Here is a 26164-nt window from a genome sequence, read left to right on the forward strand (position 1 = left end):
GCAATTAACTTGAGATTACACCATTTGGGAGAAATGTAGGGTTCTGCGGCGTGTCCTGTTCATGTTATATGAATGAAAGCACATTAAGTTGAGTCTGGCTCTGATGCTCCTTGATCTGTCTCCTTGTGTTATGTGATAGGCAGCTGTGACACTCAATCAGCATTAAAAAGCTTTAGGTACTAATCCTGAGCAATGTTGAATGGTCACCAGCAGACCCACAACACAGTAATATTCATTGACAGTAATGCGTAGAGAATCAGTGATACCATATTGCTCAACTGTGGTTACGTAGCTGTAAGTCTCCCTCTTTGTCTCTGTATTCTTTTCTGTTTTGCTGCCTGACTATCTGCATTAATGTCTTTTCTCTCTTCCCTGCCTCTCTCTGCATCTAATTCATTAGTAAAGTACATACTGAAAGAGGTGGGCAAGCCACTTAAGGCTCGGAACTTATGCCTTACTTTGGGTTATTTCATGGTCCTCATGTAACCTTGAGCCCAAAACAAGCTGAGCTTTCATTTTACTTCTTCTGCATGTCAACCACTATGGAACACCATGCACCAAAAATGATAGAAAAAGCATTAACCATTAAAGTAAGACAGGAGAACAAGATATACATCAAGTGCCTGAATTGCACAATTTGAAGCTAGAAAAACTGTAATCGATCTCGATTTCCCTGTTTGGTCATCCTGTGTGATTCTAGTTTTATATTTTATCTCAGTCTCCTTTTTCTTTATTATTTGTATGAGAGCACCTTCAAATATTCGAGTTCAGGATGTGTGCTGTACAAAAACCTCATGTGTTTTATTTAATAAATTGTAATGTTGCTCCATGTTTAATCTAAGCTACATAGGGTGCACTTGACAACAGACATGCCTTTTAGTTCACTAATGACATTGTCGTGGGGGCAGGAGGAGATGAATGGTTCTAAATTCATGTTTAAAAACCATCACGTGTAATAAATGCTTCACAATGCAGTGATATTATTCGATGTATTTAGGCAAAACGTATTCACGTGCTCAACAAATAAAATAAAAAAATTCTATGTTGAAGAGACTTTATCATAGTTTTGTATCATGTTTGTTGCACAATTCACATTACAAACAGTTTCAGAGCCCTGCCTGTGAATTAATTTTGAAAATAAGCCAAATTCTTCGCTCTTCTTACTTTGCTCTTGGTGTTAAATTATTGGTCCACCAATTTCTGCATACCATCTTGACTTGTGTCTTGTGTTTATGAAATAAACAGCCTGCAGGTGGTAGTTCATTTGATGTTAGGTGACAGCAGAAGGTCTTCACAGTGTGTGGCTCGGCTATTTGTTCTTGGAGTATATCAAATTGCAGTCAAGTTCTTGCGGAACAGGTGTTAATCTCTTTGAGTTTGCTCACCGAAAATATACTCCTTGAGATATTTGAGAAAAGGAATTAGGATACGAATCTGCAAATCCTAGTTCTGGGTAGCAGTAACCTCTATATTAGCACCAGGTCTTGTAATTGCAGAATTGCCAAGCAAGTAGAAATGAACATTGAGGAAGTCGGTAGTATGTTCTCCCATAGGTATAAGTAGTATTCCCTCTATAACATCTGTCTTAGATATTCCTGTTCTCTCTAAAAGGTTGCTCCTGCTTAATAAGGGTCTAATGATGGTCATTTATTTATTTATATAGTTCTTTTTCTTAGTTATGTCTGTCAGAAAGGAGCTATATGCTGTTGGTCTTTGACGCTGATTATTTTTAGTGTCTTGATTTCAAGAGCATTGTTTTAAAGTCACTGCCTTATAATTTGATTCTTGGGGTGTTTCTAACTGAAGGTTAATTCAGTAGAAAGGATCCTTTGCTGCATCATAGTTTTGATGAGCGTCTAAGGAGAGTGAGGGGGGGCTCTCTACCTGTCGGACTGTGGATAACTTTGCTTAACCTCTCACTCCTTCCTTGACAGGCACTTTCAAATGTGCCTCCCCTGCGGAATTACTTTCTGGAGGAGGAGAACTACAGAACCATCAAGCGACCACCTGGCGACATCATGTTCTTGTTGGTGCAGCGCTTTGGCGAGCTAATGCGCAAACTTTGGAACCCCCGCAACTTCAAGGCCCATGTCTCACCCCACGAAATGCTGCAGGCTGTGGTACTGTGCAGTAAGAAGACCTTCCAGATTACAAAGCAAGGTATATATATTTTTTTATATATTTGTGTTTGTGCAAACCTTAATGTACTGTTTTGAGGAAGGTTTGGGTTATACCACTGCATGGCACAATCTGTAGATGTCGGAGTTCTGCATCTCTGTCAGAAGTAAGGACAGTTCCTGGTGGCCACGTTCGCAGGGTGGGATTTCGCCCGTCTGAATGTGTAAAAGTCTGGATGCTCTGCTGATGTTCTGTTGCCACAGAATTAGGGACTAGGAGGAGAAGATCGGAGGTGCCTTTCACTGCATGGGATTGGATGTTGCACTATGGATGGGTGCATAACTCCCATTGGTGGCCTCTTAAATAAAAGAAAAACGCTGTGACAATTTGTGTTCTCTCCCATCAGTGTTACCACACAATATTGTTTGCCCTTTGAATTAGTGATCCTTGGTGCATCATAACTTTATTGTCCTTTCCATCAGTGCTGTTTCTATTTGTCTCCCCCTCAAATTGACCAATGACACAACTTTTGCTTAGCTGCCTTTTGAGACTTCGAGAGCTTGAGAGGGAGTTGGGATGTGAACCCTTGCTCACAGCGTTGGTTTCTTACATCCTATCAGGAGTAGGTGGAATCAAATCTGGCCCTTTTGACGTTTGTGCAGTTTCTTCTCCAGTTACCAGCCATGATTGTTTTTCCACTTACTTCCTTCCTTCATGGAATGTATATATTCAGCAGTAGGCAGTGTCTCTGCCTTTAATTTTTTTTTTTAATATAAAACGATGCAACTCAACTGCTTATGTCACAAACTCCCATTCTTGCTCTTTTGGTATCCTTTTACTTATTCATCAGCATCCCTTGCTGGTGCATGTCATGTAGACATGCACCAAGCATCCCTCAGCTCCTGTGACTAACTTGGTTAGACTTAATTATAATTTGTGCATCCTTTTCCCACATACCCTCACCCATCATAGCGCCAGGCACAGCGTTCCATAGCACGATAACTACACCTTATGGTCATCAAAGGGAACACAAACACTTTCTATACAGTCTCAAAACAAAAACTTCCCCCTACACAGGATAGCTTGCTATCTTTGTGGGTAAGGGCATCAGCGCCCTACATGGGATATTAAGCTTATACAAATTCTATATTGCAATACACTATCTAAGGGTCCCCACCTTATCAATATTTCTGAATCATTGGTGCCCTCATCTCATCAGTCCTCATACACAGACACTGACCTCCCAGTGTAGAACTTTTCTGGATTTAGTCTCCCTTACTGATGCTCGATCTCTTCAAAACCATGACTCCATTGGTGTTAGGCCATTTGGGAAACTCCCTCATTGGTTACACATACCTAGGCGACATCTCTTTTAATGCATTCGTTGTCTCACCTTCCCTGCCTTTGCAGTTTTAATTTGTGCCTTCTCCATTAGCTATGCTCATAATAATTTAGTTTTTTAATTCTTTGTTTTCTCTCCTTCCTCACTGGGCACTGCTTGTATCCATTTTCCAAATTTCCTCTTCCTCTATTTCTCTTTCTTTACCTCTTTCTTCTTCTGTCTTGTCCTCTCCCCATCCCCTGCCCCCTCCCCCCCATTCTCCTTCACACTTTTCTCCTTCTCTGTCTCCAGGCGACGGTGTGGACTTCCTATCCTGGTTCCTTAATGCTCTTCATTCGGCATTGGGCGGAACTAAGAAAAAGAAAAGTAAGTTGTGTGCCTTCCTACATACATGGCCTGAATGTGTGTTTCATGATTTGTTTGGTGTCCTTTGTAATGAACAGGATATAGAAGGTACAACTATGTGTGCCATTTACTTCTGATGGATACATCTGCCAGTGGATTCCTCACCTTGTGAATATCCCCTGTGCCAGCAACATTCGGAAACTTTTGTAGAAGTCCACGCCGATGAGGTCGAAGACGATGTCACAGAGACACAGCTCCGCTCGCGACTCCGCTGACGTCACCGGCTCCATAAGAAGACCTCGTCGGCGTGATGACGTCAGTTCCCATTTTTCCGCGCCGTCGACGCCAACGGATTTCGGGAATCTCTCATTGTAGCTATACTGGTTACTTTGTTTTCTGCTGGTTTCTCTTGTCTTCTCCTGCAGAATGTTGACTAAGAAGTCAGGATTTAAACCCTGTTGCGAATGTGGGAAGCACATGTCCATAACGGATCCGCATGACGACTGCGTGTGGTGCCTCTCATCGGACCATGATGTCGAGGGATGTTCTTGCTGCCGCAAGATGATAAGGTCCAAGGCTCTTAAGGAGAGGGAGGCAAAGCTCTTCATCGCGAGGATGAAGAAAGAAAAAAGAGGCAGGAGAAAATCAAGATCGAGGTCGGCGTCGAAGTCGACTTCGGGGCAGGCTTCCAAATCCAGGAAGCACAAAATGAAGAGAAGGCATTCATCCCGGCGTCACTCGGATAGGGATGCGGCTTCGAGATCGGCATCGCCCTCCCGACGCCGTAAGGACTTTGTGTCAACCCTCACCCATTCCAGATTCGCCTGTTGGCCTGTCGTCTCCTGTGGTTTCACCGGACCATTCCCCGGCTCCGGCTCCATCTCCGACGGTGGCTCCATCTCCGGCCCCGGTCCCGTGTGAGGAGCCTCCGGCCCGAGTGAGCCTTCGGTTCCATTGAATCCACCGTCTGCGCCGGTCAGCCCGAGTCCGATGTTGCCTGAGCAGTATCCTGCGTTTCCAGGACCAGGTCAGGACCCCACACATTATCTTAATGCAATGTACGGGGTATTCTCCAGAGCCATGTACCCCTCTGGTGCACCTTCGGGTCCTATGGGTCCTATGGCCTTCAGTTTGGGGGTTCCTCAAGCCTATCCTCAGGCTCCCTTCATGCCATTTTTTCCGGCGACACCGTCTTGGCATCTACCGGCGCCGAGGACATCGACGCCGCTCCCTTCTTCACCGGCGGTGACTCGACCTCGCTCGACGCCGGCTGCTCCTGTGGATCCACGTTCGGCACCGGCGCCGTGGAGTCGATCACGGCGCCGCCGACGCCGGTGGTAAGAATCAGGTCTAGGAGGGAGGCTCAGAGAGTGCTGGATGAGCAAAGATACCTAATGGAGGAGGTAGAAGAAGGGGAGCTCATGGAATCGGACGATGTTTTTGAGGAATTGAAGGAGGCTAGTGGCTTGGACTTGTCTCCTGAATGGGAGATTACTCCTCCTTCTGATGCACCTTCGAAGGATGTGGCGCCATACCATGCGGTCATAAGAAAAGCAGCTGAACTTTTAGATCTGCAGTTGCCTTCAGCTGAATTCAAACCGAACATTTTAACGGAAGTGCTGCACTCTCCCACTACTGTTTCTGAGCCTTTACTCCCCTTTAACAAAGCCATCCTAGAGCCAGTGATGGAGGTGTGGCGTAAGCCCTTTTCTGCTCCGGCAGTTTCGAAAATCATTGCCAGGAGGTATAGGGCAGGTCCGGGGGACCCAGAATTTGTAACTTCTCACCCGTCTCCTGAGAGTCTGGTGGTTCAGACGGCATGTTCAAGGAAATCTTCAGGTTCGTTTCCCCAGGTCCCGAGTGACAGGAAAGCTAAAAAAAACTGGATCAGTCGGCCAAGAAGGTCTTAAATCAGTGAATGCCACCTGTCTCTTGGGACGCTATATTCATGCTAGCCCCAAAACTATCAGAGGAGGAAAGGGTTGGTTTTAATGAGGTCCTTTCGGATGCCCAGGCGGCGGCTCGTCGGTGATCCAGAGTGGATTGGACACAGCTGACTCGGTAGCAAGAGTCATGGGATCTTCTGTTGCCACTAGGAGGAGCGCGTGGCTTAAGTCATCAGAATTTTCCCCTGATGTCCAGTCAACACTGTTGGACTTGCCTTTTGATGGCTCCGGACTCTTTGGCAAGAAGGCGGATCCTGCGATTGAACGTTGTAAAAAAAGTAAGGCCACGGCTAAATCTTTGGGCCTTCAATCCCAGTCATGGGGTTCGTTCAAGAGGTACAGGGGTTTCGGAAGGGCAACCTTTCGTACTTACAGGCAGCCCCAGCAGCAACAGCAGCAAGGCACTTCGTACAAGAGCTACAGAGGTAGACTCAGGGGTCGCTCTCGAGGTAGACAGCTCTCCTCCTCTTCCGCTTCCTCCTCAGCCTCTCCCACCACCGCAAAGCAGCCCTAGATCCACCATTCTGGATCATGTTGGTCCTGTGGGGGGCCGGCTTACCCATTTTCTACAAGATTGGGAATTGGTTACTACAGACCTTTGGGTTCTAGATCTTGTAGAAAATGGATACGCCCTTCCTTTTCGGGAATTCCCTCCAAATTACCCTCCTTGTCAAGGGGCTTGCTCAGAGAACCACGTCTTCTCCTACAGGAGGAAGTCCTGAAGTTGCTAGAGAAAGGTGCGATAGAGGTGGTTCCAGAGCAGGAGTGGGGTCAGGGATGCTACTCCCAGTATTTTCCGATTCCGAAAAAGGACGGCAGATTGCGTCCGATATTGGACCTCAGGATCTTGAATCTTTATCTGAAGCAAGAGAAGTTCAAGATGCTCACCCTTGCGCAGGTTCTTCAAGCGCTGAATCAGGAGGACTGGATGGTGTCGATCGACTTGCAGGATGCGTATTTTCACATCCCAATCCTGAAGTCGCACAGGAAGTATTTCCGGTTTACGGTAGGGTTGCAACATTATCAGTTTGCGGTCCTTCCGTTTGGTCTTACTACTGCACCTCGAGTCTTCACAAAGGTGATGGCAGCCCATCTCAGAAGGTCGGGGATTTCAGTTTTTCCCTATCTGGACGACTGGCTGATCAAAGCGGAGTCGCCAGAGAAGGTGCTTCATCATCTGCAGGATACAACTCATCTGTTGTACAAATTGGGTTTCTCGATAAACGTGCCCAAATCTCACCTGGTGCCCTCTCGGCGTAACCTGTTCATAGGTGCGGTACTGGACACTACTGTGTGTCGGGCATTCCCAACTTCACAAATAATTCTCGACATACAGGAATTGATTCCTTTATTTTACAATGGAGCGGCCATTCCAGTCCTGTAGGTCCTTCGCCGGCTCGGTCTGTTTGCTTCCTGCATTTTGTCGGTCAACCATGCACGCTGGTACATGAGGGCGCTCCATTGGTGCCTCCACAGGCAGTGGTATCAGCACAAGGGAGATCTCAGGGAGTCTGTGAGGATCTCCAGAGAAGTTGCGGCGGATCTGTCTTGGTGGAGCGTGGAGGGCAATCCGTCTCAAGGAAAGCCCTTCCATCTACCTCCATCGGTGGCCACAGTGATAACGGATGCATCCACTTTAGGGTGGGGTGCGCATTTGGGGGATCTGGAGATCAAGGGTCTTTGGTCTCCAGAGGAAAGGTTGCTTCATATCAATCTTCTGGAATTGCGGGCGATACGTTTGGCGCTCAAGGCCTTCCTCCCATCCCTTCGCGGTCAGTCGGTTCAAGTCCTGATGGACAACACTACTGCAATGTGGTATGTCAACAAGTAGGGAGGAGTGGGGTCTCTTTGTCTCTGCAGAGAGAGGCTCTGCGTCTCTGGTCCTGGGCTCAGGATCATCAGATTTGTCTGATGTCAAATCATCTGGCCGGGATTCTGAACGTACGTGCAGACAGTCTCAGTCTGCAGTTCTCTGCCGACCACGAGTGGAGGCTTCATCCGGAGGTGGTTCGTCACGTCTTTCGGATGTGGGGAACTCCTCGGGTGGACCTGTTTGCCACTCTCGAACGCCCACTGCCCGTCGTTCTGCAGCCTCCAGTATCCGATACAGGGAACATTGGGGGACGCGTTTCAGTTGAGTTGGGGCTCACAACTCCTTTACGCGTTTCCTCCCATACCCTTGATGTGAGAAAGTCGCTCTGTATATACTGTTCCCAAATAGGTACAGGGTGTACAGAGTCCACAGTCCCCAGAGGCTTGGCAGAGGCTAAAGTTAGATATAACCTTACTCTCTAAAGTGGTAGCTTGGTCGAGCAGTATCAGAGGACAGTGTAAAGCATTTGTTGCACACACTCAGTCAGCAAATGGTCTCACACACTCAATAACTGAACTCTAGGCCAATGGTTTAAATATAAAAAAAAATATGCTGGTTTTATTTTAGAACCAACAATTGGAATTAAAATATACTTTCTCAGAATGAGATGCTTTATATAAATACTTTTGCAATATGCAATTGACTTTTGTAAACAGTTACAAGTGGTTCCAATAGGCAACACTATTTTAAACACAATAATGCATTGAGTTCAATGGAAGTTCTCTTCCAGGGGATCCTCATCAATATTCATAAGCACTGAATATTCCCGCCCATGTGCGGGGACCCCGGAAATAATAACATTATATATGAAAAACATATATATATACAGCTCTGTATATGTATAAACATATATTATTTTTTCTAAGCAAATGCAGCCCCCATAGAAAGCTAGACAATGTAGACACAAATATCCAATAATCCACCATAGGTATAATAATACACCGAAATCTCTCTTTTTTTTTTTTTTTTTTTTTTAATGAGGTAAAAACTCATGATAAAGAAAAGAGAACACTGTGCAAAACATTGTTAGCCTGCAGGCTGCATTGCAATACAATACCATAGAGACTGAAAAGCCTTGTACAGGTAAAAACTGGCACCGTGCCTTTAAGGCAGCCCTGACTCCAATATCCCATCATGTCTCAGGGGTGACAGTTGGGTCAGTTGTTCTTTCCGGCTCCTTCAGTCAGGACCCTGGAATTCAGCTCTCTTCATTTTTAGGTCGAGGACTACCGGTCTGCCGAAGGCAGAACCGGAAGTCGGAGATTTAATGTTTCCTAGAGTGGCTATTTAGCCCACCTCTCTTTTTGCTTCTCCTCCATTGGCTGGCTTCCTAAACGGCGGCCAGCCATTGGAGGAGAGAGCCGTCCCTCCAAATAGGCTCCGTCCTTTTCAGATTCGGGGGCGTGTTCTTGCTGTTCTTTCTACTTTTTAGCAACGCCCTTTTTTAGGCGTGTTTTTCTCTCCTCCAGCCAATGGCAAGAGGAGAGAAAAAGAAACACGCCCCCGAATCTGAAAACGCCACTGCGTTTATCCGAGGCATTTCTGCTTCGCCTCGGAGAAAGGCAGTGGTTTTAATGGCGTCCTCTCCCCCTGCTCTCGGCTCCCGTGTTCGGCACAAATCTTATTAAACTTTGACACTTCAGAAAGTTCAAAAGTAGCTTTGCAGATTTTATGGAAGCAAAGCCCTGAAATTATGTGGGAGTAATAGAATAACTTGGGTGTGCGAGAAACAATACATGGCGTTATTTTCAAAGGGGCTGCATATACACACACCTTTGCCCAAAATCCAAATGTGGGCACCGTCACCCGCGAAAGATGGCAACCCCTAGTCGTGTGTAACCCTTGCGGCATGTCACACCGCGCAACAAAATGAGCAAAAGAAATAAGGAAATGGTTCTGTGAGATGTGACGCGGTTGTTATGTTCAGCTCGCGCCAGAGCGGCGGGTAAGCACCAGGCGGTGCAGGGAAGCTGCTCGGGCTCAGCCCTCGAGCACTGCGGCGATAACACAGGCTCCCGGGATTAACAGCTCTGTAAGGGGGGAGCTCTCTGAAGTGCTTATTTGTTTAGATGAACAGCCTCGTTCATCACCAGGGAGAGCTGCGAGTGGAAGCCCTCTGACACGGCAGCCGGAGCCTCCCTGGATGTATGGCGGTCTCTGCGCACCGAGGAGAGCGCGAGATAAAGCCTGGCTATCTCACATAAGAAGGGCATTAAAATGAAATTCATGTACATGTGTTCAGCATGTCAGGCCTTGGCGCGCTCTGGTCTATCCAGTCCACTTAACAGTGCAGCGCGAAATCTGAAGCTTTTTGCGCCACATTCTGGGTGACTTGTCCCGGAGCAGATGACGTTGTTGCGCTTTTTACTAAAAACTGAGACAAGACCCAGCATGACTTAGTACAATTGGAAGTTGGAAAATGACCATATTATCTCATTTCCTAACATTGGGAGATCATCCTGCACTAAAGTTCAAATCCTAGATTTGCGCATTTGAGAAATTCTGGTGTGAAATGAAGGGGGTATGAACCCCAATGAAAGAGCATCTCTGATTTATTTATGTATCCATTAATACAGAGGCGCAACTAGAGCCAAATTTCGGGGGGGGCTGAGCAAAAATTTCGGGGGGGGGGGGTAAACTTTAAGCAATTGGCAGAGTGGAGCTGCAGGGGCTCTTAGAAGGGGTGAAACAACAGCGAGGCCTCATTAACATGCAAATGGTCTTTCAAAGACCTGTGAAGTGCTCGGAGTGCGGCTGCTTTTTTGCCCGGGAAGGTGTCTCATCCCGGGCTGCCGCACACGGCACGGGGGGGGGGGGGGGGGGGGGGCTGAAGCCCTTTGAGTCCAATGGGTGTTGCGCGCCTGCATTAATATATTTATCTAATGTATTTATTTTAGAGCTTAGAAATGTGTTATATGTGTAACCTTTCGGTTAATTCGGAGAGTAAGGGAAAAAGGAGCCATGTTCAGTTTGAAAAAGCCTGCTAGTGTGGAAGAACGTCTAATCAGTAAGGTAGGTTGCTGTAGCAGATGTTCTGCAGTCTCAGCCGCTCTTAATCTGACAGGCCAGTATAGAAAGCGGCCGAAATGGTCAGTTTTTTAAGGCGTTTCTGAAAGGCCAAGGGATGGGGTTCAGAGCTCAGGGAGGGGCTGATCATCTTCTACAGCCCCATGCCTTGTACTCACAGTGATCTGCTTCTGTATTTCATGGCTTGAATGACCGATGTTCCATCGGGTTGGAATTCGTTGAATTAAGGTTTCGCCTGGGGTATATTGTGCTGTTAATCTGTATAGCTATTTCCAGCCCTTCTCCAATAGGCTTTGCGGATAGTGCAGAGGTATCACATATGCAAAAAAAAACTAATGCCAATAGAAATGACAATGCCATTTATTTAGGGATACAAAAATGATAAAAAAAATAATGAGCAATACCAATAGCTCTACCTATAATATTGCCGAGACCATTGCATTGTAAATGCTTGTTGACTTTCCAGTCAAGAATTGTTACTTTTATAGTAATTTTTTTGGCTTCCTCTTGTTAAATTCTGTTGGGGAAGCATATTTCCTGTGTTTTCTGACTAGATTTAACATTTTTTTCTGTCAGAAAAATGCCTTCTTTATTCATGCCTTGTCCATCTTGTGGCAAAAAAAAGGCCTCTTCAGACACACACGATGTACTCATCCACTTCGTCAAGCCGTTCGTCCAGAAGGGATTATTCACCCACACTCTCAGATACACCACCATCTAGAGTATCACCAGTGGACGACATCAGCACCTTCCAAGATGTGTTGTGCAGAGGAGCGACAAAATTGAACATTCCCATGCCTGTTCAAGAAACCACCTCCTCTGTCATCTTCGAGACCCTTCATGAGCGAGCGGTGTGTGGTAAATAATTTAATTACCGGGACTTAATTTGATACAGAAACATAATAAAATAGCTCAGTAAATAAGAGGCAGAATCCGTGGTATTAGAGGTTCGGAATGGGCTTTATTCCAGTGGTCGATTATAATCGGTTGCTCCAAGTTCCATCACCACGAAGGTTAAGGAAGTGAAGTACATACATTATTGACAATCAATTACTTTTATACAATAGGCATTACAGTGAAGCAAATACAAGAGGCGTAACAATTGATAGTGGTGATAATGTATTCGTACGTAGCAAAAATAGGCGTAACTGGGAGTGATTTAAAGAACGTCATCAGATGTGATGTCATAAGAGGGTGGTTACATGAAAGAATTTCGCAATGTCAGCAGAAATACTTGGCAGATATGCGCGCGCAGCAGCATGACGTGTGATTGACGTGCGACTAGGGGGTGAAGGGGACTTGACATTTAGCTCTACATGTGGCGACAGAAGTCTGGAGGGTCAAGTCAACCTAATCCCAAATCATATCTAACATCCTATGTTTAAAGAACTATGTTATCAAAAAGAGAGGTCTCTTAGAGTAGAATCTTATTCTATACTGACTATACTGACTGTTAGTGCGTGTACAAGCGTCTAAGTGTCTACACTAGATGCGAGGGCGGAAATCTTCCATAGTAACAGGGCTATGAATTACTTGCGTAAGGACAGAGAAGCCGGGCCTTCGCTCGGTAGCTGGAAGAATGTTTACTTAAACTACTAGACAGGAATGCATCGGGCAGGGAACGGAGCAGATAATTTCGAAGGTGAAATACAGTTTTTGGCAGAGAGCAGGCTGATGTCAGGTTTCGTGAGCCGCGCAGAGAATGAGACAAAGTTCATGGTCACAGATGCAGGCTCAGACTGGAGCTTTCAGAGGCAGAAGGCAAGAAGAGTTCGATGACAGAATCAGGGCCTACTTGCCTGGACTGAAAAATGGCATAAGTGAACCATGTAAAGCCGGTGGCCTTTCATACTTAGGAATGGAATATCCGGCCTATTCATGGCGGATCTGACAGAGGACATGTTGACGGTGGACGCACATGTGTTTGCGTCTTCATAACTGGAACTGGAGGGAGCATACATGTACTTGTGATTCATACATGAAACCGTTGGGGTCCAAGATAGGGGACATAACTGATCAGAAAAATCCATATTTCCACAGGTGTCTCGTCCACTGTTGCCTTTAGTCCCTGGGTTGCTTAAACCGGTAATGGACATCTTCCTCACGCCAGCGACTATCAAATCTGCACCGGCGCGAATTCTTAAAAATATCGTCCGGCCCCTGAGGATCCTCTATTTCTCAAGGCGGACCCTCCACCGGATTCTGTAATCACTGCTGCTGCCAGAAAAACTCATTTAGTGGCTTTGTCATCCACAGTGCCGCCGGATAAGGAAAGTAAATCATAAGACTCTTGGGGGAGAAGAGTATGTGGCTCGGCGGCCTCCAGTCTGAAAGTGGCCAGTGGCTCAGCGCTTCTGGGGCGCTACGATAGATCACTGTGGGACTCCCTTCAGAGATTTATAGAAAAAGTACCTTCCGAAGACAGAAAGGACTTTGAAGAGATCTTGCACGAGGGCAGCCTAGTTTCAAACCAGGTGATAAGCGCAGCAGCTGATGGAGCAACGTTGGCAGCCCACACGTATGCTCATGGGATTTCCGCCAGAAGATCCTCTTGGCTAAGGCTGACTGCTCTGAAACCTGAAGCACAGGCAAGAATTTTGAATCTGCCTTTCTCTGGTAGTTCGCTTTTCGGTTCTCATGCGGATGACGAAATGGCTCGCATGAAGTCAGAACTCGAGACCATGAAAGCCATGGGGCTAGAGAAACGAAAATAATTCCGTTGTCGTAGGGGAACCGACAGGCGTAGCTACCAACAGAGGGTTCAAACCCCTCACTGGCAGAAAAATCAAGACCAACAAGGGCAGAAGAAGCAACAATTTCAGTCCCGCAGATCATCTAGGGGACGTGGAAATAACCGCCAGTCCAGCAGTGGAAACAAGGCTCAAGGAAAGCAATGAGAGACCGCTTCCTCCAATGCCGTCCACCGCTCCGGTGGGAGGAAGTATTGCAAACCATCTTCGAGAGTGGCAATCCATCACAAAAGACAAGTGGGTTCTAAATATACTGCGACATGGATACTCGCTTCGTTTCCAGAGTCCCCCTCCCTCGATCCACCCTGTACAATCATCTCAACACCTCAAGATGCTAAGAGAAGAAGTGGCGACCCTTCTGCTCAAATCAGCAATAGAAAGAGTTCCCAGGGCGCAGAGAGGGAGAGGAGTCTACTCCAGATATTTTCTAATTCAAAAAAGAAATACAAAAGCAGAGTTCAGACCCATCTTGGACTTACGAACACTCAACAAGCATATCAAAAGCGAAAAGTTTTGCATGCTTGCGCTTCACCAAATATATCCTCATCTCCGTCGAGGCGATTGGATGTGCTCGCTGGACCTGCAAGACGCGTACTTTCATATTCCCATCGCACAGAGTCATCGGAAATTTCTAAGGTTCGTAGTGGGGACCTCCCACTATCAGTTCAAGGTTCTACCATTTGGCCTGAAATCGGCTCCTCGAGTATTTACAAAATGCATGGCGGTAGTAGCGGCTGCACTGAGGCGCGCAGGAGTCTTCGTCTATCCCTATCTAGACGATTGGCTGATAAAAGGTCCATCGCCTCAGAGTGTACACTCACAGGTGGCACGCTGCCTGAATTTGTGTCACAGATTGGGGCTCAGGGTGAACTTCAAAAAATCCACCTTCACACCAACACAAAGAATACACTACCTGGGTGCAACTATAGACTCCGCAGTAGGAAAAGTGTTTCCTTCGGAGGAGAGACGGTTATCCCTTATCCACAAAGGCAAGCAGATTATAACCAACAATCTGTCTACCGCACGACAGATATCGTCTCTGCTAGGGGCCATGGCATCTTGCATATTCCTAGTGCCCAATGCCGGATTGAGGATGCGTCCTCCAACAAGATCTGGAGGACAAATGGGACCAAATGAATTCACTGTGGGAGGAAACAGTCTGTCTTTCCTCAGCGGCCAGGCAGTCAATCAAGTGGTGGTTGAAGCCACTCAATCTACAGGTGGGAATTCCTTTTCATCAAGAACCCCCATCTCAGACGTTGATCACCGACGCATCCCTGCAGGGTTGGGGTGCGCATTTGGGATCCCTGCAGACCCAGGGGCTGTGGTCCAGCAACGAACAGTTGTACCACATCAACATGCTGGAGCTCAGGGCAGTCCACCTAGCCCTCAAAGCGTTCCTACCCGCAATCAGGACGAGTCCCATTCTAGTACAAACGGACAATACCACCACAATGTACTACCTGAACAAACAGGGGGGTACTCGATCCAGGACGCTCTCGCTGGAGGCTCAGTCCCTGTGGCACTGGATCCTAGCAAGGAACATTTCGATAAAGGCGGTACACCTGCCAGGAGAGCTCAACGTCAAAGCGGACTTACTCAGTCGTCATTTTCAAGATCCAGAGGACTGGGTACTCAACGACGAGGTGCTAGGCGACATCTTCGGGGAGTGGGGACGTCTGCAAATAGATCTCTTCGCGGACGAAAACACTGCGAAATGCCGAGGCTTCGCCTCAAGATACCATCGGCCAGGATCTATAGGGAATGCCCTTTTGATCGATTGGTCAATGACATTTGTGTACGCTTTTCCGCCTCTCCCACTAATCCCCAAAGTAGTGACCAAACTGCAACACTCGTCTACCAAAATGATCCTCATAGCACCGGACTGGCCGAGGCAGTGGTGGTACACGGATCTCCTCCACATGTCGATCCGACCTCACACGCGTCTGCCGTGCAGACCGGACTTGTTAACCAAGATGCAGGGGAAGATTTACCATCCCAGTCTTCCCTCGCTGAGCTTAACAGCATGGCTCCTGAAGTCCTCCAGTATGGCCATTTAAACCTTCCCCAGGAGTGTATGACCATACTGAAGGAAGCTAGGAGGCCTTCTACAAGACACTCTTATTTCTGTTAGTGGAAGAGGTTTTATGTATGGTGTATTCAACATCAGTATAACCCTACAAAATGTCAAGAGGAAGAGATTTTGCCTTATCTTCTTCACTTAGCCAGGGTCGGGTTGAAATTTTCCTCCATTAAAGTTCACCTAGCGGCCATTACAGCATATATGCGCTCTCCATCGCAGCAGTCATTCTTTAAGCTGCAGGTGGTGAAGGATTTTTTGCAGGGGCTCAAAAAGGTTTACCCCCCAGTAAGGCCTACCTCACCTTCTTGGGAGCTGAACTTGGTTCTTTCAAAGCTTATGAGTTCACCTTTCGAGCCCATACATAAAGCTACTTTACAGCACCTTACGTGGAAAACAGCTTTTTTAATAGCTATCACTTCAGCACGTAGGGTGAGTGAAATACAGGCCCTCTGTTCTAAAGAACCCTACATGATTTTTCACCTTAATAGGGTAGTGATGAGAACTCATCCATCTTTTTTACCAAAGGTGGTGTCAGATTTTCATGTTAATCAGACTATCTCTTTACCAACCTTTTTTCCCAACCCCTCCTCGCCAGCTGAGAGGGCGTTGCACTCTTTAGATGTTAAGCGGGTTCTAAAATTCTACCTAGATAGGACTAAGGCTGTCAGGAAATCTGACCAATTGTTTGTAAACTATGGTGCTGTCCGCACAGGTTTTGCTGCATCTAAACGTTCCATTGCTAGGTGGATTGTGTCAGGCATTAAATTGGCTTACCAACTGGCTCAGAAGCCATTGGTCGCTCTACCTAAAGCACATTCCACAAGAGGGAAAGCGGCTACTGCTGCTTTTCTCAATAATGTCCCACTCTCCGAGATCTGCAAGGCAGCCACTTGGAGATCTGTCCATACATTTACGAGGCATTATTGTCTGGACTCGGACACCAGAGCAGAAACTCAAGTAGGACAAGCCTCCTTGAGGAATCTGTTCAATAACTGATTTCTTTCAATGGTTTTACTCCATGTATAGTGCAGTTCTCATTTGCCTGCAGGTGGAAGGTGGGCTTGCTATTCTATTCAGTGCTTATGACTATTGATGAGGATCCCCTGGAAGAGAAGGATAAGTTACTTACCTGTAATCCTAGTTCTCTTCCAGGGGTATCCTCATCAAAGTCATAAGCAACCCACCCGCCTCCCCAGGCAAATAAGAGGACTGTATTATTAAACATGGAAGAAGTATATCTTTGTGTTTAGGACTACGGTCCTGCAAAGAACAACTGACCCAACTGTCACCCCTGAGGCATGATGGGATATTGGAGTAAGGGCTGCCTTAAAGGCACGGTGCCAGTTTTTACCTGTACAAGGTTTTTCTTTTTCAGTCTCTATGGTATTGTATTGCAATGCAGCCTGCAGGCTAACAATGTTTTGTGGATCTGTGTTTTGCACAGTGTTCTCTTTTCTTTATCATGAGTTTTTACCTCATTAAAAAAAAAGATAGAGATTTAGGTGTATTATTATACCTATGGTGGATTATTGGATATTTGTGTCTACATTGTCTAGCCTTCTATGGGGGCTGCATTTGCTTGGAAAAAATAATATATGTTTATACATATATAGAGCTGTATATATATGTTTTTCATATATAATTGTATTATTTCCGGGGTCCCCGCACATGGGCGGGAATATTCAGTGCTTATGACTTTGAAGAGGATACCCCTGGAAGAGAACTAGGATTACAGGTAAGTAACTTATCCTTTCATGTTATTTGCCACAGATTACTTTTAGGATTACTTTTGGAATTCCAGGACTGGATCCTAGATTCAGTCCTGGGTCAGTACTTGGAATCAAGTGATAAAAGTCGACTTAATCACTGAGATGATTTTTAGACAATATTTCGCTATTTTAAAAGTTGACACTTAGAAAATATTTCATAGAAAACAGTCAATGATTTCCTATGGCAGAAAATTCAAGTTACAGGTATAGTATGTTCTCGTTACTTCTGTAATCCAGTACTGGGTACCTAGACTCAATACTGGGACCTTTATCCAAAACAGGTAAGTAATTACGTTTTCAGATATTACACGATTTATAAAGAATATTTAAAGGTTGCAGAAATTGACACTAAGAAGAAATTTCCCAGAAAAACAGTCAATGATTTCCTATGGGAGAAAATTGGGTTACTGGTAAGTACATTTGTAAGTATTTTTCAGAGTCAGTGCTGGTTGATTTGAAAAGTCCACACTTAAAAGGAATTTCAGGAAAAAGCCAGTCCATGTTACCCTATGAAGAAAATAGAGTTATCGGTTTAAAGGTAAGTACTCGACTGGCAGAGTTGAGGTTCTGGGAACAGACTCAGCGGTCCCCCAGGGTCAGGTAGGTACAGTTGGTTCACCCTCAGCGACTCTAGGGCGGCCGGGTGCAGAGAGAGTTAGACCCAATGTTATCCTATGAGGGATAGGGGGGGCCTTGGTTGGTGGCTGCTGACCAGCAAGCTACGCGGCTGTGGGAGCTGGGCTCCTGGTCACTTACTCAGGGCAAGTGGGGAAGTAGGTAGGTGTAGAGGTTGAACTGCCAGGGCGGCTGGGTGCAGGGTGCTTTTGAGCCTTTGGGCGCTCAATTGGTTTCAATGGGAAATCTCCGGTTTAGAAAAAGGCTGCCAGCTCGGGGACGAGGATTCTTCAGGTGCCACCACCACTTCGAGAGGAAAGTTGGGTAGTTGGAGGATAGGTAGGTACCCCGGGATTGGGCACAGGGGGCCGCGGGGCGCCGCATGCAGGGGTGCCTTTTGGTGTCGGGAAATCTTACCCTCTGTTGATCGCGGTTCTGAGGCTGCAGGCTTCTTCAGGAGTGTCAAGGGAGGTCCTTGGGTGCCGGACTCTGGGTCAGTCGCCATGGGGTCGTCCTCGTGGTCTTAGTTCACTCTGGCACTGGCCAGGCTTGGCTGGTGCAGAGTGTGCTGGGTTCGCGGTTCTGGGCTGCTGCCAGGGATTAGAAGTAGGTTTTGAGTAGAACCTCTACTCATGGGAGTCCCAGGGGCTTAGAGCCAAAAGATAGCCAGGTCCTCCGGGGTTTGTGAGGTTGCTGGCCACAAGAGATGCCGGGTTGGAGCAGGAGCAGGTTTTGAGGGTCGACAGGCCGGTAGGGCTGGGGCCAAAGCAGTCTTCTTAGCAGCTGCAGGGCAGGTCTTCTTTCTTCTTGCTCTTCTTCGTATTTTGGAATCTGGGGAAGGAAGGTTCAGGGTGCCCCTAAATACTAGAGCTGCAGATCACACACTAAGGATAAGATCGCCATCTGGTGTTGGGCTCGGATGATTGCAGGTTGTTGTTGTCTTCGGAAGAAGTCTTTGGTCACGAGATTGGTGACTCCTCCTCTGGACAACAGTGCGCATGGGCATCCACTCCATCCTCAGATTGTTTTTTTTCCGCCATTGGGTTCGGATGAACTTTTTTCCGCTCCAGCAGAAAACCTATTACAATCACTACAACTCTCAAAACTTGAATACTCGACGTCTAACTCGATATCGGACCGACTCCGGAAGCGGCTGATGGAAAGGACACCTTTTAAAAAATGCCCCCAATGTGGAGCAAAGTTCCCTCATAGCGATCACCACGAGGTCTGTAATTTGTGCCTTTCACCAGACCACAACGAATCCAGCTGTCCAGCCTGCGCTGCATTCCGTTCGAAGAAAACCATCCGGGACCGGAGAGCTCGACGCCATATCATGGCCAAGCCGGTACCGGAACCAGAAGACATCTTTGCACAGGACGTCCCTGACGATGACTCCGAAGATCTCCAAATCGTGTCCGAGGCCGACGATTCAGATCCGGGGCAGCCTGTGAGTACCAGCCCCCCTACCCCAATACCACCCAAAAAGACATTGGTCAAGACTCTGCCAACTGGGCACAGTCGCGACCCGAAAACATCTTCTGAAGCCCCGCCCTCGGGTCCGGCTCCGAAGAAAAGTAAGCCTGCGGTTGGCTCGGGCTCGAGCAAACCTCACGTCATTGTGCCTTCGGCACCAAAGCAGGCTTCGGGACCGAAAAATACATCGGACCCGAAACATCACTCGGTCCCGACATCTCCACGGCACCGAAACGTTAGTCGGCGCCGAAATCTCCACCGACTCCAAAAGGCTCGTCGGCACCGAAAGGCTCGTCGGCACCGAAAGGTTCTTCGGCACCGAAAAAACCACCGGAACCGAAAAGTTCTTCGGCACCCAAAACATCTTCGGTGCCCAAACACGTCCAGAAAGACACAAAAAAGTCGGCGCCACAGCCGCCTTCGGACAGTGAGGAACTCTTTCGACCTGATCCTAAGCAACAACGGATTTACATAAATCCAAAAACTGGACATGTCACAGCGGTGCCCTACAAGAAAAGGAAGCTGGACGCACCTCCTCCAGCACCACCAAAGAAGGACTGTGCAACTTCACCCTTACGTCCTTCCTCTCCTACATTACCCCCTATTCCATCCCCCCCAACACCACCGCCTGCACCTCTACCATCTCCTTCTCATACACCACTTCCACAGGATGATTTTGGGGGAGGGGGAGACCCAGATTTCTTCACTTATCCCACTGATCCAACTGATCCCTTTACACTCCCGGACACAGCACCAGTAGATGACTGGACTTACCCTATGCCTGACGTGCCTGACCCCGCTCCATACCCCTCAAAACCCTCCCCTCCTGATGACCATTTAGGGTTCGGTCAGCTTATTAATAGGGCAGCGTCATTTCATGGTGTCACCATGCACACCGACACTCCTGAGGAGGATTTTCTACTCGACACCTTTGAGCAGTCACCGAAAACAGTCCACATTCTACCCATGATCAAGGGAGTGATAAAGCATGCCACTGAGGTCTTTAAAGACCCTGTCAGGGCCAGGGTTCTCAACCCCCGAATAGAGAAGAAATACAGACCAGCGCCACAAGATCCTGCGTACATTAAGGCGCAACTCCCCCTAGACTCACTAGTCGTCTCTAATGCCAGAAAAAGGGCCAACTCCCAAACAACCGGAGATACGCCGCCCCCAGACAAGGAGTCTAAACTCCTGGAGGCTTCCGGTAAACGGGTTGCCGCTCAAGCGGCTAACCACTGGCGTATCGCAAATTACAAGCCCTATTGGCTCGTTATGATAGAGCACATTATGATCAACTGGAGGATCTCTTGCAACACCTACCTGAACCTTTTAAAACACAGGCCACTGACCTCATACAAGAAGGCAAACTAATATCTAATGCCTCCATTAAATGTGCATTAGACACAGCAGACACCACCTCTAGGGCAGTTAACACAAGCGTTTTGCTTAGACGCCACGCATGGCTCCGCATCTCCGGCTTCAAGCCGGAAGTACAAACCTCCATTCTTGCTCAACCCTTTAATCAGGAGCAACTATTCGGACCGGCAGTGGACACTGCCCTAGAAAAGATGAAAAAAGATAATGAAACTGCAAAATCTATGGGAGCATTGCAGTCCACTCAAACCCGAGGCTCCTTTCGGCGCTCCTTTTATAGAGGAGCTTCCAAAAATGTGGGAACGGACAACTCTTCCACATTCAAATCTACAGGTCAAACATCCCCTAACAAAGGATATTTTAGAGGAGGGTATCGGGGAAACAATAATAAAGGCCGAGGACGGGGCAACAACAACAACACCCGTTCCTCTACAGCCACCAAACAGTGACTTGCCACAACTCCCCCCAGACCATTCCACTCCAGTCGGGGGCAGACTTCAACAGTTCCTACCTGTCTGGAATACCATCACTACAGACAGGTGGGTAAGACAAATTATCCAATCTGGCTACTGCCTCGAATTCATAAACCCACCCCCAAACATACCACCCAGACACCGTCCCATGACGCCTCACCACCTCACGCTCCTCAAACAGGAAATACAGTCTTTGCTTCAGAAAAACGCAATAGAACCTGTTCCACTACAACATCAGGGCACAGGAGTATATTCTCTATACTTCCTCATTCCCAAAAAGGACAAAACCTTGAGACCCATACTGGACCTCAGACTTCTGAACCAGTACATACAATCAGATCATTTCCACGTGATCACTCTCCAACAGGTCCTTCCGTTACTCCAACAAGTAGACTTCCTTGCCACATTAGACCTCAAGGACGCATATTTCCACATCCCTATGCATCCCGCTCACAGGAAGTATCTACGATTCGTGGTAGACGGTCAACACTATCAGTTTACAGTTCTCCCATTCGGAGTAACAACTGCACCCAGGGTGTTCACCAAATGCTTAGCAGTTGTGGCAGCATACCTCAGGAGACAAGAAATCCATGTCTTCCCCTATCTGGACGATTGGCTCATAAAGGCCAACACTCTAGACAAATGTGTTCTCCACACTCACCGCACTATTCACACCCTACACGACCTGGGATTTACCATCAACTATCCCAAGTCTCACCTACAACCCTCCCAAGTACAACAATACCTGGGAGCCACCATAGACACAGCCAAAGCCGTAGCTTATCCCAGCATAGCCAGGATAGCCAACATACAAAGTCTGATAGAAACATTTCAAACACAACACTCTCTTCCCGCAAGAGTGTTCATGCAACTCCTAGGCACGATGGCGTCATGTATCTCCATAGTACCCTACGCACGCCTTCAAATGCGTCCCTTACAGGAATGTCTAGCACAACAGTGGAATCAGGCCCACGGACAACTTACCGATCTGGTGTTGGTGGACAACCGTTCACTTCGCTCACTGAATTGGTGGAACACCATCAACCTGTCCAAAGGGCGGCCGTTCATGGAGCCCCTTCCACAAGTTGTGCTGACCACCGACGCATCTTTCACAGGGTGGGGAGCCCACCTCCTTCAACACACCACTCAGGGACGGTGGACCATTCAACAAAAAAAGTTCCACATCAATCACCTAGAACTTCTAGCGGTGTTCCTAGCACTGAAATCCTTCCAAGTGCATCTCCAGAACAAAACTGTCCTCATCCGCACGGACAACATGACCACAATGTATTACATACAGAAACAAGGAGGGACACATTCTCTCCAACTGGCGCAACAAATTTGGAGATGGGCAATTCCCCGGAACATCTACCTGCTATCAGTACACCTCCCAGGGGTTCAGAACCAGGTGGCAGACCTCTTAAGTCGCCACACACAGCAGATACACGAATGGGAACTACACCCCAAAGTCTTACTCCCATTCTTCCAAAAGTGGGGACAACCAGACATAGACCTGTTCGCCACACCAGAAAACGCAAAATGCCCAACCTTCGCCGCCAGGTTCCCACACCCACGGTCAAAGGGCAATGCAATATGGATGAACTGGTCAGGCAGATTTGCGTACGCTTTTCCGCCTCTCCCGCTCATTCCATTTGTGGTACGCATTCTGAAACAACAGTCGCTGACACTCATCCTAGTGGCTCCCACTTGGGCACGTCAACCCTGGTTCACCACACTTTTGGAACTATCACTAGTTCCACATCAAAAACTGCATCTCTCCCCGGATCTCTTAACCCAGAACCATGGAGAAATCAGACACCCAGATCCTCAAACACTGAACTTGGCAATCTGGCTCCTGAAGTCTTAGAGTTCGGATACCTCAACCTTCCTCCGGACTGTATGAATGTCATTAAAGAGGCCAGGAGACCTACCACTAGGGCATGCTATGCTGCAAAATGGAAACGATTTGCCATTTACTGCGCTAACAATCACATATAACCACTGGATGCCTCCATCCAAAACATCATTTGTTACATATTACACTTACAAAGATGCAATTTAGCGTATTCCTCTATACGTCTACATCTAGCGGCATTAGCTGCCTATTTTCAAAATAGACAACACCTTTCCCTCTTCAAGGTACCAGCCATCAAAGCATTTATGGAGGGTCTTAAAAGAATCATTCCTCCAAGGTTACCACCTTCCCCGGTGTGGAACCTTAACATTGTTCTTACAAGGCTCACGGGTCCCCCATTTGAACCAATGCACAAATGCGAACTGCAGTTCCTAACATGGAAAGTGGCTTTCCTCATTGCAATCACATCCCTGCGAAGAGTAAGTGAGATACAAGCCTTAACTCTCGAAGAACCCTTCCTACAACTACATCGGAATAAAGTGGTTCTGAAGACAAATCCAAAATTCCTCCCTAAAGACATTTCCCCTTTCCATCTAAACCAGTCAGTAGAACTGCCAGTCTTCTTCCCTAATCCAGACTCAGTAGCCGAGAGGGCACTTCATACCTTAGACGTTAAAAGAGCCTTGCTCTATCACATCGACAGAACAAAACCTTTTCGGAAAACCAATTACCTATTTGTTGCTTTCGCTCCACCACACAAAGGCAACCCTATTTCCAAATCGGGTATCGCCAGATGGATAGTCAAATGTATCCAAATATGTTACCAAAAAGCTAAACGTACTCTTACCGTTCCCCCTAAGGCGCACTCCACGTGTAAAATAGGGGCCTCTATGGCATTCTTAGGGAACATTCCCTTAGAAGACATTTGCAAAGCAGCGACATGGTCTACTACACACACCTTCACTAAGCATTACTGTGTTGATGTTCAATCCAAACAACAAGCTTCAGTAGGCCAAGCTGTCCTAAAAACTCTATTCCAAACTGCTACAACTGATACAGGTGACCACCGCTAGGGGAGACACTGCTATATAGTCTATCCTTAGTGTGTGATCTGCAGCTCATATGCCTCGAACGGAATATGCTACTTACCAGTATGCATCTGTTCTTGGCATGTAGAGCTGCAGAGCCACACACGCCCACCCGCCTCCCCGGGACCTGTATCTGTTCCAGCATTGTCTTACTTAGACACTACACATGGACATCCTTTCTCTTTACTTCTTACACACTCCATCATTTCCCATCATGGCGAAAAACAATCTGAGGATGGAGTGGATGCCCATGCGCACTGTTGTCCAGAGGAGGAGTCACCAATCTTGTGACCAAAGACTTCTTCCGAAGACAACAACAACCTGCAATCATCCGAGCCCAACACCAGATGGCGATCTTATCCTTAGTGTGTGGCTCTGCAGCTCTACATGCCAAGAACAGATGCATACTGGTAAGTAGCATATTCCTTAGGGGCGTTACAGGTAGGTGAAGGGCAGGGGCCAATGGGTCCCTGTCCTGGGGTGGGTACACCCCCTATCCTGCCTTTCTCCTGTGGGAGGGGTCAGGAGCCTAGTCCTGATTGGGCAAGGCTTCCCATCTTCAAGATGGCGAGAGCCCGGAGATGAGCTTCACCTCGCCTCCCCCACCTGAGGGGTGGGGTTGGCAGGCTGGCACACCCCCTGTCCTTATTTGGTGTTTCCGGCCAAGCTTCCCGCCAGAGTGGGGGGTTGCAGTGGCCTGGGTAAGCTCACAGAGGCGGCATGCCTTTGAAGCTTCCCCCTGCCCATCCTGGGGGAGGAGATTTAGCACCTCGCCCAAGATGTGCATTGTTGCAGACCCAGGAGAGCAGGGGCTCTCCTACCCAGGGGTCCAGCAACATGTCTGCTATGTGGCAGCCTAGACAGCCTCAGAACAGACGTGGATTGTAGGTTAAGGTTTCAGGGGGGGGCCTCTCTAAGATGCCCTCTGTGGTGCTTGGTACATTAAATCCCACACTGGCATCAGTGTGGATTTAATGTGCTGAGCAGTTTGATAGCAAACTTCTCAGTCTTCAGTGCTGCCATTATGGTGCTGTGGAGTTCGTGTTTGACAAGCTCCCAGCACCATATACTCTTAGATGGCAGCACTGCACTTACAGGACCCAGGAATGGACCTGGGTACTGTAGGGGCACAGGGCTCATGCTCCTGTGCCCACACCACTTGCATAGGGCACCTAGCTAGAGGGGTGGCTGATGTATGCCAGGGCAGTGGAGGTGGTGGGCATGACACACAGGGATGTGTGCCATGTCGACTCTCTGTTTTGTCTTGTATCCAGACACTCAGCCTGCAAGAGCAGTGTGTGTGTGTGTTAGGGTACAGGACCTCTAAGGGTGGCACAATGAGTGCTGCAGCCCTTAGAGGCCTTCCCTGGTCACAAGGCCCTGGGTACCTAGGGTACCATTTACCAGGGGCTGACATGTGGCCAGGGTTTGCCAATTTGGGTTTTGGCTGTTAGGCAGTTTTTAGGGAAGGAACACAGGCCCGGGGCACCTGATTGGCAGGAGCCCAAGGCACAACAAGGAAAAGTGCATCATCTATTAGGCAAAAAAGGGGGGGGGTTACTGCAACAGAAACCCACTTTCATACACTTGATTCCTCGGGTTCTGAGGAAGATTCGCCAAGACCGGGCCCAAGTCATATTGATCGCCCCGGATTGGCCAAGAAGGGTGTGGTACACAGATCTTCTCCACCTTTCCTCGTGCCCTCCGCTCCGTCTCCCTCTGAGGGCAAACCACCTCTCGCAGTCGGAGGGGCAGGTTCTACACCCTCACCTCCAGAGCTTACACCTTTATGCCTGGAGATTGAACGGGGCAACCTGAATTCTTTTTCTCTCCCGCCAGATGTGGTAGATGTAATTTTGTCTGCCAGACGTCATTCCACCAAATCTATCTATTCCTATAGGTGGTCTAAATTTGTGCTCTGGTGTGGGGAGAAGTGAATTGATCCTTTGAGGGCTCGTTTATCTGACATTCTTCAGTTTGCCCTTTCTCTTGCTCAGCAAGGTTTTGCTGTAGCCACTGTAAAGGGATATCTT

At 47.6% G+C, this 26164-nt stretch overlaps 1 protein-coding gene across 1 annotated transcript in view; it reads left to right on the top strand.

Moving 5' to 3' along the window:
* The window catches only part of USP39 (ubiquitin specific peptidase 39), a 243337-nt gene that overhangs the window by 194233 nt on the left and 22940 nt on the right, over positions 1 to 26164 (top strand). The window contains exons 6-7 of the mRNA XM_085635237.1: positions 1935 to 2160; positions 3752 to 3826. Coding sequence (XP_085491363.1) covers positions 1935 to 2160; positions 3752 to 3826 — 301 coding nt within the window. The remainder of the gene's footprint in view (positions 1 to 1934; positions 2161 to 3751; positions 3827 to 26164) is intronic.

Source organism: Triturus cristatus, chromosome 11 (genome assembly GCF_964204655.1).
Source record: "Triturus cristatus chromosome 11, aTriCri1.1, whole genome shotgun sequence".
Classification (NCBI taxonomy): Eukaryota; Metazoa; Chordata; class Amphibia; order Caudata; family Salamandridae; genus Triturus; species Triturus cristatus.